At 60.3% G+C, this 11,524-nt stretch overlaps 1 protein-coding gene across 1 annotated transcript; it reads left to right on the top strand.

The window, feature by feature from the left end:
- Positions 1-374: 374 nt before the first annotated feature.
- Positions 375-8,142, top strand: NES (nestin; the record flags this gene model as incomplete). The annotated part of the gene is made up of 5 exons (XM_079547635.1): positions 375-1,187; positions 2,042-2,166; positions 2,775-2,848; positions 3,368-5,823; positions 6,313-8,142. 5 exons carry the CDS (start codon positions 375-377, stop codon positions 8,140-8,142), a joined length of 5,298 nt encoding a protein of 1,765 aa, XP_079403761.1.
- Between the last annotated feature and the right edge of the window lie 3,382 nt (positions 8,143-11,524).

Raw genomic sequence — 11,524 nt, 5'->3', positions numbered from 1 at the left:
AGATGGCACCAAGCCCCGAGGCACAGGCTGCAGTGTGCTCTTCGGGAATCCCAGCTGTACATAAAGGGGAAACTGAGGCACAGCAAAACCCATCCCTGCCCTGAATGAATCGACTGCCCCCACAGCATCCCCCCAAAGCGCAGCTCCTCCCCAGCGTGGCGCGTTGCCATCCCCGCTCAAGCACTGCCCAACATCCCAAGGGGACAGAGGGGGATGGGGCACAGGGACGGCGCTGGCAGCAGCTGTGCCGGCTGTGGAAGGGTTAACTGCTCCTCTGCTCGGGTCTCAGAGGCCTCCCACTCACCCGGCGTGAGTATGAATAGCTGCGTTCGCCAGCGCCGGCACCGCTCTGCTGCCTTCCTTCTGCCGCCGAGATGCTGAGCATGGAGGGCTTCGTGGGGGCGAGAGCTCTGGGTGAGGAATCGCTGCAGATGTGGGACCTCAACAAGCGCCTGGAGGCCTACCTGGCCCGCGTTAAGTACCTGGAGGAGGAGAATGAGGGGCTGCGAGCTGAGATCCAGAGCACCAAGGAGAGCCCGGCCGGGGACCCACGCAGAGCCAGGTACGAGGAAGAGCTGCGGTCGCTGCGGGATGCGCTGCACCGCGCCTTCACCGAGAAGTGCGCGGCCGAGCTGGCCAGGGACAACCTGTACGAGGAGGTGCAGCATGTGAGGAGCAGGTGCCAGAAGGAGCAGGCAGCCCGCGAGGAAGCCAAGAGGCAGCTGTCCTCCAGCAAGAAAGAGCTGGAGGAGGAGAGACGGGCGCAGATCTGGCTGAAGGAGAGAGCTGTGCAGCTGGAGAAGGAGGTGGAATCTCTGCTGGAGGTGCACGAGGAGGAGAAAGCGGGGCTGGACCAGGAGCTCGCCAGCTTCTCTCAGAGCCTGGAGGGCTTCCGTTGTGCTCCGGTGGCATTCCAGCCCGTGGAGGTGGAGGACTACTCCAAGAGACTGTCAGAGATCTGGAGAGGGGCGGTGGAGACCTACAAGGCGGAGGTGGCGCAGCTGGAGCGTGCACTTGGCCAAGCCAAGGAGAACCTCTGGCAGGTGGCAGAAGACAACCAACAGAGCCAACTGCAGCTGCGGCACCTGGAAAAGGAGCTGGTGGGGCTGAAGGTGCGGAAGGAGATGCTGGAGGAGAGCCTGGGCCAGCAGTGGCAGGAGCAGCATGGAGAGGCTGAGAAGTTCCAGGTGGGGAGAATGGGGAGCTTGGGGGGCTCGAAAGCTGGGAGGGATAAGAGCAGCCCCCGGGTGGGCTGCAAGCCCCAGGGCAGCAGTCATTCCTTCCCATTTCTGCTGCCACTGCCTTCGGGATGAATAAACTTCATCCGACTTAGCCACAGCTGCAGGCAGGCAGCTGTGAAAGTAATTCTGCAGGGGAAGTTGTGGCGGGAGCAGGCTGGAAATGCAGCCCCAGCTCATAGCTGGAGCTAGAGACCCCACGCAGGGAAGGGTCCCTCTTTGTTCCCAGTTTGAGGATGGAGAAGGGGATGCCACAGCCATCCTCTCAAAGGATCCCTCCTTCCCAATCTGACATCGCACGGCCCCGATCCCCCCCGCCTTCCCATCCCTCCTCCAGCGGCTACATCCTTCTTGCTTTTTTACTCCATTTCTCTCCTTGCTCCCTTGAACCCTCTCCAACTTCCCCATGTGAAAAGCAAGTGTCCCTCCTCCCTGCAGCACCCTGAGCACCTGGGCACCCCCAGGACACCCATCTCTGACATCCCCAAGGAGTACCGAGGGCACCTATGGGTGACAGCGAGAGCCGCCCCAAGCAGTGCTGGGGTTGGATGGATCCAGGGTCCCCATCCCCACTGCTTTTCATGCAGCAGGCGGTGCCGGAGTGGAGTCACAGCTGCTGACCCACATCCTCCGGAAGAGGACGGAGTGCTTAATTTCCCATGGGACAAAGAGGGTCAGGACCAGGAAGAAGAGAAATGATGGGGGGTGGTGGGAAACACAATCCGGGCAGAAATGTGCCACCAGAGCTCCCTCCCTTTCTGGGGAGATCAATCAGGTTCCTGACCCTGTGCTTCTCACCACAGCTGGCCATCGAGGCCCTGGAGCAGGAGAAGCAGAGCCTGCAGGTGCAGATCGCCCAGGTGCTGGAGGACAGGCAGCAGCTCATGCACCTCAAGATGTCCCTCAGCCTGGAGGTGGCAACCTACAGGTGAGGTCTCCTTCACGGTGGCACTGCTCCCTCTGGGGACACAGAGTGCTCCTACTGTACTCCCGTGTGCTCAGAGCACGGTGATGCCCCAAATCTCCCCTTGCAGCATTACCCAACCTGGCTGGACAGAGCTGTAAGAACTGCTGGGAGACTCTGGGGCTGAACCCTGCAGCCCTCAGTCCGCTTCCAGCCCTTCCAGATGGCCCCAGACAAAGGCAGGCTCGCAGAGGACTGGGGGTACGATTAGCATGAGAATAGGGGCTGTCCCCAGCGGAGGGGCCTCCCCGGCAGAGCATGATGTCACCCGGTAGTGAGGACACCAAGCTGGGGATGGGGGGATGGGAGGGGGCCCACAGAGCAAGGAGGGAAGAGATCCTTGGCAGGCAGTGAGGGGCTGCCCCCTGGGATCCCCTACCCCCCAACATCAGAACCAGGTGACACAACAGTTCGGCCCCAGAAAAACCACCCACAGACATATTATGCTTCAGTTTACCTTTGAAAGCATCCCCCTGAGTTGCACAGGGACTGACTTGATTTGGCAGCTCAGCAAAGATATCACCCCCCTTCTCCCTCCCCCCCCCCCCCCCCTCCAACACCTCTCCTTACAGGACACTGCTGGAAGCAGAGAGCACCAGGCTGCAGATGCCTCCCGGGGAGTTCAAGCTGGCCAACAGCCTGCGAGGTAAGGAAGGGCCAGGGAGCAGAATGATTTTCCTGGCAAGGGTTGGTCAATGCGATAGGAAGGTGCTAACAGCAGGCTCTGGTCTTGCCGGCACCTCTGTATAGAGCAGATAAGGGCTTATCTGTTCCTTCACTTCTTTTTTTAATTCCTCCCCTGCATGAGGAGCCTGAGCACGGGACCTCAGGCTCGGCAGCAGGCTGAGCATTTCCTTTTTGCCTTAAATATATTGAAAAGCTGTCACCTGCACACATCCCCGCAGCACAAGCCCACCGCATCTCTGACTCCCACTGCTGCAGGCAGAGCAGAGCATCCGTCGTCCCATGAGGTACCCCTGGCAGCATCAGTGCTCTGCAACACTCAGGGGAGGAATTTCTCACTTCCCAAGAAGTGTTTAAAAATAGGAGAGGGGTCAGCAAGAGGGGAGAGAGGAGCTGTTAGGCTGCAGTTGGGTGATCTCTGCCCCAGCCTTTGGGTTTTGGGCTGTGCCCCCCCACACTGTGCTCTCCCTGCTCTCTGCAGATGTCAAGCTGGAGGTGAGCAGCAGCAAGCACCGTGCCAGCCTTGCTGCCTTCCCCCGGCTCGAGGGGGTGGCACAGCTGTGCAGAACCCCCGGTGATGCCCTCAAGGCGCTGAGTCCCAAAAACAAGAGCTCCAGTGCACAGGAGTTCCAGAAAATCAACTCAGTCCTGCAGGCACCGAGGAACTGGGAGCCTGCTGCCCCCAGCCACGCTGTCCCAGTGCTGTCCCCCGTGCCAGGCAGTGGGGGGGCAGAGAGCCCAGCCCATGAGTGTGGGGCTGGTGAGGAGTCCCCCATGCAGAGCCCACTGAGTCCTGAACAGCTGGTCAGCCATGCACTGCAGGATGCTCTCAAGGAGATGCAAGATGACGCTGAGGCCAAAGAAGTGCCCAAATTCAATGCTACCCAGAGTACCAGGGATGGGGATCTTGAAGACCCCATGGAGGAGGAGGCTGCAGGAACCCAGGAGATGGGTGTTGAGGGTGGCACCGTGTCCCCACCTGGGCTGTGTCTCTGCAGCAACGTGCCCACATTGCTAAGTGCCACCCAGAGTGATGCGGAGAGCAGGGAGGAGAAGTGGGAGGAGGAGAGGGATAAAGAGGAGGAGATGTTGAACCCACTGAGCTCCATGGAGAGCCAGGAGCCAGGGGGAGAGCCCTGGGGAGGAGACACAAAGGGGTCCAGGCTGGAAGTGGGCAAGGAGGACATGGAGGCCACCAGCATGGAGGCTCTGCATGTCTCGGAGTACAAGGAACAAAGGGAACCCTGGAGCCCTTCCAGAGAGGATGAGGAATGTGAGTTCCCAGATCAGGAGAGGGAAATGCAAAAAGAAGGGTCCCTGCAGATGGAAATCGAAGCTGCTTGTGCTGTCCCTGTGGGGAGCCACCCAGTTTTGCCTGCGGGAATCCACTTGCAAGAGGACTTTGTTGAGACAGAGCTGAAGTCTGAGCACCAGGAGATGTCCCTGTGTGAGCTGGGTGCTGCTGCAGGGGACGAAAGGGAGCAGGAGGTGTGCCTGGACATGAGGGCCTCTAGCACTGAAGGGGCCATGCCAGCAGCAGAGGGCTCATCAGGGTCTGGAGAAGACACTACAGGAAGGGAGAGCACAGGCAGAGCACAGGATGATGAGGGAGAGCAGGAAGATAAAGGAAGGGAGGCATTAGGGGGAGAAGACCCCCAGGCAGGGGAGGCTTTGGGAGCCAAAGAGATAAGGCAGGAGAGCATGGGCTTGCAGGAGGCTGAAGGCATGTGGGAGGAATCTATGGACATGTGGGAAGAACATAGAGACCCCCAGGAGGGACATGGGGACCTGCAGGAGGAGCAGGAGGACCTGGGGGAGGAACACAGGGACCTACAGGAGGAGCATGGGGACACCCAGGAGGAGCATGGGGACCTGCAGGAGGAGTACAGGGACCTACAGGAGGAGCACAGGGACCTACAGGAGGAGCATGGGGACCTGCAGGTGGAGCACACGGACCTGCAGGAGGAGCATGGGGACACCCAGGAGGAGCATGGGGACACCCAGGAGGAGCATGGGGACCTGCAGGAGGAATACAGGGACCTACAGGAGGAACATGGGGACCTGCAGGAGGAACACAGGGACCTGCAGGAGGAGCATGGGGACCTGCAGGAGGAACACAGGGACCTGCAGGAGGAGCATGGGGACCTGCAGGGGGAACACGGGGACCTGCAGGAGGAGCATGGGGACCTGCAGGTGGAGCATAGAGACCTGCAGGAGCATGGGGACCTGCAGGAGGAACATGGGGACCTGCAGGGGGAACATGGGGACCTGCAGGAGGAGCATGGGGACCTGCAGGAGGAACATGGGGACCTGCAGGTGGAGCACACGGACCTGCAGGAGGAGCATGGGGACCTGCAGGAGGAATACAGGGAACTGCAGGAGGAGCATGGGGACCTGCAGGAGGAACATGGGGACCTGCAGGAGGAGCATGGGGACCTGCAGGTGGAGCATAGAGACCTGCAGGAGCATGGGGACCTGCAGGAGGAACATGGGGACCTGCAGGGGGAACATGGGGACCTGCAGGAGGAGCATGGGGACCTGCAGGAGGAACATGGGGACCTGCAGGTGGAGCACACGGACCTGCAGGAGGAGCATGGGGACCTGCAGGAGGAATACAGGGAACTGCAGGAGGAGCATGGGGACCTGCAGGAGGAACATGGGGACCTGCAGGAGGAGCATGGGGACCTGCAGGTGGAGCATAGAGACCTGCAGGAGCATGGGGACCTGCAGGAGGAACATGGGGACCTGCAGGGGGAACATGGGGACCTGCAGGAGGAGCATGGGGACCTGCAGGAGGAACATGGGGACCTGCAGGTGGAGCACACGGACCTGCAGGAGCATGGGGACCTGCAGGAGGAATACAGGGAACTGCAGGAGGAGCATGGGGACCTGCAGGAGGAACATGGGGACCTGCAGGAGGAGCATGGGGACCTACAGGGGGAACACGGGGACCTGCAGGAGGAGCATGGGGACCTGCAGGAGGAACGCAGGGACCTGCAGGTGGAGCATGGGGACGTGCAGGAGGAGCACAGGGACCTGCAGGAGGAGCATGGGGACCTGCAGGGGGAACATGGGGACCTGCAGGAGGAGCATGGGGACCTGCAGGGGGAACATGGGGACCTGCAGGAGGAGCATGGGGACACCCAAGATGAACATGGGGACACCCAGGAGGAACATAGGGACCTGCAGGAGGAACATGGAGACCTCCAGGAGGAACACAGGGACTTACAGGAGGAGCACAGGGACTTACAGGAGGAGCATGGAGACCTGCAGGAGGAACATAGGGATCTGCAGGAGGAGCATGGGGACTTGTGGGAGGAACATGAGGACACCCAGGAGGAGCATGGGGAAAAAAACCTGTGGGAGGAACATGAGGTCTTGAAGGAAGAACAGGGGGACCTGCAGGAGGAACATAGGGAGCTGCAGGAGGGGTCTGGAGACCCTCAGGAGGAACCTGGGGAACCTTGGGTGCAGCGTGGGGAGAAGGGCTCTGCAGAGGATGGGCTGGAGCAGGAGATGGTGCTGCAGCCAGGAGAGGGGGCACGGGGCAGGGACGAAAATGACATTGACCAAAAGCAGCAAGCACAGGACTGGGAAGAGACAGCGGAGGATGAAGAGGAGACAGAAGTCAACGCTGTCACACCCCAAGAGCCAGCCCAGGTGGATGACAACCCACACGCAGAGGCAGCAGAAAATGAGGAGGGAGATGTCATGTCACCAACAGCAACCGAGGAAGCTCAGGAGGGTGAGGATGACGGAGATGCTGGGAGCGAGGTGAAAAGCCAGCTGCAGCCACAGGGCATAGTAGGACAGGAGGCTGAGCCAGCCCCAGGGCAAGAGGAAATCAGGTATGGGGACACTGGGGAGACACCAGGGGACCCACAGGAGCTAGCTGAGGCGCTGGAGGTGCAGGATGAGGAGCTTAGCTCGGAGCCCATTGAGAGAGGCAGCCCAGACACTGCAGTGCTGCAGCAGGATCTGGGCAGTGGGGCAGAGAGTGATGAGCCCATGAAGGAGGACATTCAGTCAGAGGATGCTCAGTTGGATGAGCCCAAGCTGTGCAGGATGGAATTAGAGGACACGCTGCTCAACAGCACGCCGCTATGTGCACACAGCGGGGAGGTGCTGGAGTCTGATCCAAACCCTCCATCCAGTGGAGGGGATGGGGAAACAGAACCTGAAATGGCTCTGGAGGAGGAAGGGAAGCTGAGAGGGAGTGATGAGGCAGCGGTTCATGCAGAGCCAGAGAGCTGTGAGGAGTCAGGGATGGAGCTGAGCTCTGCGCCAGAATGCACCGAGGAGGAGGAAGGGTACTTCATAGTTTCTGCTCCCAACCAAGAGGAGTCCAGCATCGAGGAAGCTGAGAACTCAGAGGAATTTGAAGAAATTAAAGTTGAAGCAGCAGAAGACAGAAAGGATGAACTAACAGTGCCTGCAGAAGCCTCTCCGGTGCTAGAGGATGAAGGGCACTTGGAGCCACTTGGGGGGGAAGCTGAAGATGTGAAAATGCCCATGGGAGAACTGGAGATACCAAAGGAGGAGGATGAGGAGGATGCAGGGCGTTTGGCTGCTGAGCTGGAGGAAGGACTGGCTGTGTCCGTGGATGAGGGGCTGTCTGAGGGGCACACTGATAAGACCGTCCTGGGTGATGAGGGCCTGGGGGAGGAGGACGTGCAGGGTAGTGACAACTCCCCAGCCCCTGAGACCTCCAACACTGACCCCTCCAACGCTGACCCACCTCCAGGCACCATGCTGGAGCACGGATCTGGCATGGAGGCAGCTGAATATCTCCCCGATGTGCCCACACAGATGCCAGTGGACATCATGAAGGACTCGGATATCCTGGAAATAGTGGAGCAAGCCCTGGAGTTCAATCAGGAGCTGGTACTGGGAGCCAAGCTAGCCAAGGATGAGGAGGGGGATGGTGACACACAGCTCCCACAGGAGGAGGAAGGGGGGTCCTCACCCACCTCATCCAGTGATGAACAGCCAACGGTGCAGGAGGCGGTGGCAGAGCCGGAGCGCACCAAGAACGGGGAGCAGAACGGGCTGCACCGGCAGGCCAGCCTGGAGGACCTGGCTGAGTTCACTGAGGAGGGGCTGAATGGCATCACCCACCCTGAGGAAGCCCCTGCTGCCCACACCCTGCCCCTGCCCAGCAAGCACAGTGGGGCTGAGCCTGTCCCTCCGCTGTCTCCGCTGCAGGACCAAGTCCTGCGCCCAGAGCAGGAGCCCTGGTCCTCTGGGGAGGAGTGATGGCGGTGGGACCCCCACAGCCCCACGACAATCGGACACCTCCCATAGCACTGCCTACGTAGCACACCCGTTTCCCTTTGGTTTGTAACATGTTTTGTGTGGGTTTTGCCTTGTTGAACGGATGTCCGGCACACGGCAACGCAGCTGAGTGAGGGGCCGCATCTTCACACCTCAGAGCAAGGAACCGAGATCTTTCTCTGCCTCCAGATCCCACACTTGTGCTGGTTTCAGCCTCATTTTGTACCCCAGGTATTTAATTTAAAGGCTGCGTCTCTTCCTTCCCCATTCAGCCCAGCCAGGTGCACGCAGTGTGACTTCCATACAGGCTCACCTTTGTGCTGCACACTGGGATGTCCATCCCCAACCCACCCAATGCTCACAGCGCCGAGCCACGCCGGATGCATCCGCTGCATTGACACTAAGTTAATAAAGCATCGCCCTCCCACTCTGACCTGCCGTATCCCTGCTCTCATTCCTGTGGAGGGGGGGGAGATGGATGGGGGAACCCATGGTTTTGGGGCATGTGGGGGTGCGGGGAGGACGTGGTGGTGTTGAGGCTGCTTACCCCTATCCCCCGCCCTAGGGATGCTGCTGGGCACAGTGTTGCATGGAGCAGGGGGACGGGTGCCAGCCCACCCCGACCCCATGCCAACACATTCAACAGTGAGACAGCAGAAAGCAGCTGCTATTGCTGCCTGAGCCGGGCACGCTGCCCACGAGGCTGCCCAGTACCCAAGCATCCCAACCCAGCCAAGGCACGTTGCTCCGGCCCCGATGGATGACACATCACCTCCTCTCCATGTGGCACCCAGAGGGGGTCTGAGAGGGGTGGGCAGTGGGGGTGGGTGCCAAACTTGATCTCCGGATGGCGCGGCTCAATGCCTCTTTTGTGCGTTGGGCAAGAAGGAACGCGCCGACGGCCAGAGAATGGGTGCCCTTATGTGGGCAAAGGGCTGAGTCACGGTGGGCAGGGGATGAGGGGAACCGGGTGGCATTGGCATGCAGCACTCAGCGCTGTGCTGCTCACCCACACGCTGGGTTCAGCCCTCCGTGCCCCTGCCAGCACCGCGCGGAGCCAGGCTGCGATAAGGACCCTGCGTTTATCTGCCTTCGCTGCACAAAGCCCCCGACCCCCTCCCCTGCCCACAGGCGATGGTTTCCTTTTAAGGACAAACTCGAACGAAGCGATACCATAAAAAAAAAATAAAAATAAAAAATCCCCTCTGATTAGTTTAATCAGGCACTGGGCCTGTGTTCAATCAGCCCCTGGCCCACAGCCGGCCCTGCGGTGAGGCCTGGGCAGCATCACCCGATGGCGGCTCGGTGATCCGCAGCGCTCCCCCCCCCCCCCCCTCCATCCCCAAAAGCTGTGGGGATGCTGTGGGGTGGGGGAGGTGAAGTGCCGGGCGATGCGGGGGGCGGCATTCCTCCCAAAATTAATACGCATTCCAGGCGGCCCAGTGCTGACAAAGAGACGAGGGGGGACAGATGGTGGGGGCAGCTCCCTCCTCACCCTGAGGAGGAGGAGGAGGAAGGGTCAAGGGCTGGGGGTCACTAGAGGGGTGGGGATGTGTGGCTGCGGGGCACTTGGCTGAAAGCAAAGCCCAGCCACGCTTGACCGGAGACAGCATAAAGTGCAAGAGTGGATGTCCCCAAATGGGACATGAGTGCCCCCAAAGTACCCCCTTTCTAGGGTACCAACCCCATGGGGATCCCCGTCTGCACACCCATCGCCCCAGGGCGGGGATCACCCCATGCCCATCACCCGTGGGAGCACATATGCACTCTGCCAGCCAAAAGTCACTGGAGCAAAGCAGAGGCCGCCACCCGCCTCGTTAAATCCAACCAGCCGAGCACATCTAATCTAATCTGGGGGGCAATGGGGCTTTTGGGGGGTGGGGAGGGAGGTTGGCTGTTCAGGCCTGACCCCTGAAAACTGCTCACACACCGTAAAGGACGGAGTGCGTGAGCAGCACATGCAAGGGCTGGTGGGCAAGGCATGGGCACAGCATGGGCCACTGTGCTGGCAGAGTGGATGCTTTAAGAGTCTCGAAGACCCCCTCAGCCTGGCCCCCTGCCAGACAATTACGGGTTTTGTTTCCTTTAAGGCTGGGCAGAGAGGGAGTTTTCAATGGAGCCCACACAAAACCTCCCTGTGGGATGAGCCCAGCACCAGGAGGAGAAGGGGAGGGGGGGGGGGGGGGGGGGGGGGAAGCGAGACAGGATGACCTCAGCGATGACTTCACTGTGCTCACAGTTCCCAAAAAAATCGCAGAAACCTTATAAGGAAAGGACTAAAAATACACTCGGAGGGGTGCAGGCAGCCCCCACTCCTCCTCCCCAAAATGGAGCCCTCATGGATGCTCCATGCAGGCAAATAGGAGACGCATGGGGGATGCATGGAGGGGACAATCGATGAGGGCACGATGGGCTTGCAGAGAGAGGCAGGCTGGTCCCCAGTATGATGCCATGGGTTGGGCAGCAAGTTCCCCCAGCCTGGCATCATCCCCCCTTGCTGGGACCACTCCATCTGTCCCTTCTCAGCACCCAGGGACGTGCTACCAAGACGCCTCCACCACCTCCTCCCTACCTTTCAGTGGGGTCATGCGCTGCCAGGAATAGCTTCTGCTGGCTATAATAAGTGCTGCCCTGGTGTCAGGGGCTCACCCAGCTGCTGGGCCATGACCCCCCGACAGCTGCTGCCAAATCGGGGTGACGTGGATGCCTGTGGCCAAGCCCAGGGTAGGAATGTGCGCCTGGAGCCATCCATCAGTGCTACAAAGCATCCCCAGCCTCAGCTCCAGGGTGATGCAAGCCCTGGGGCCACGCATCCCCATCCCCTTGTCCTGTGATCCCGGCTCAAAGAAGAACTCACATGCCTATCCCCGTGCCTTTCTCTCCCCAAAACTCTCTGATGTGCAAAAATGGCACGGTGAGATAGACTGAGAAGGATGGTGCCCATCGACCCCGCTGCTTATCACCACTCCAAACGCCGCTTCCGCCTCCCTGCAATCAACTTGGCACCAGAACAACCCATGCAGGATGTGGCATGCAGCCTGTGCCCTGTCATTAGCGGGAGCGAGGGAGGAGGTGTGGAGCAGGAGCGGGATGGGACAAGGGCTGTGGTGAAGTAGCAGACACGTGAGTGCTGGTGCTGTGCCTCAGTTTCCCTCATCCAGCTACCTCAGGATAGCCATGGGGGCTTTAGTGCACCCGGAGCTGACTCACACCCGGAGGAAATGCTGACAAAGCAGCTCCTTCCTCACTGGGGACCGGCATGCAGGTGGCACGGGACAAACAGGGCTCTTCAGGTGGCCAGAGCCGAACCTGGGGCCAACCTTCCTTTGGCCAGATCTCGCAGACACAAAGCTGATGCCCACTG

Source organism: Tetrao urogallus (genome assembly GCF_951394365.1).
Source record: "Tetrao urogallus genome assembly, chromosome: 28".
NCBI classification, from domain to species: Eukaryota; Metazoa; Chordata; class Aves; order Galliformes; family Phasianidae; genus Tetrao; species Tetrao urogallus.
Note: the sequence above shows the minus strand (reverse complement) of the source record. Positions and strands in the feature narration are given on the sequence as shown.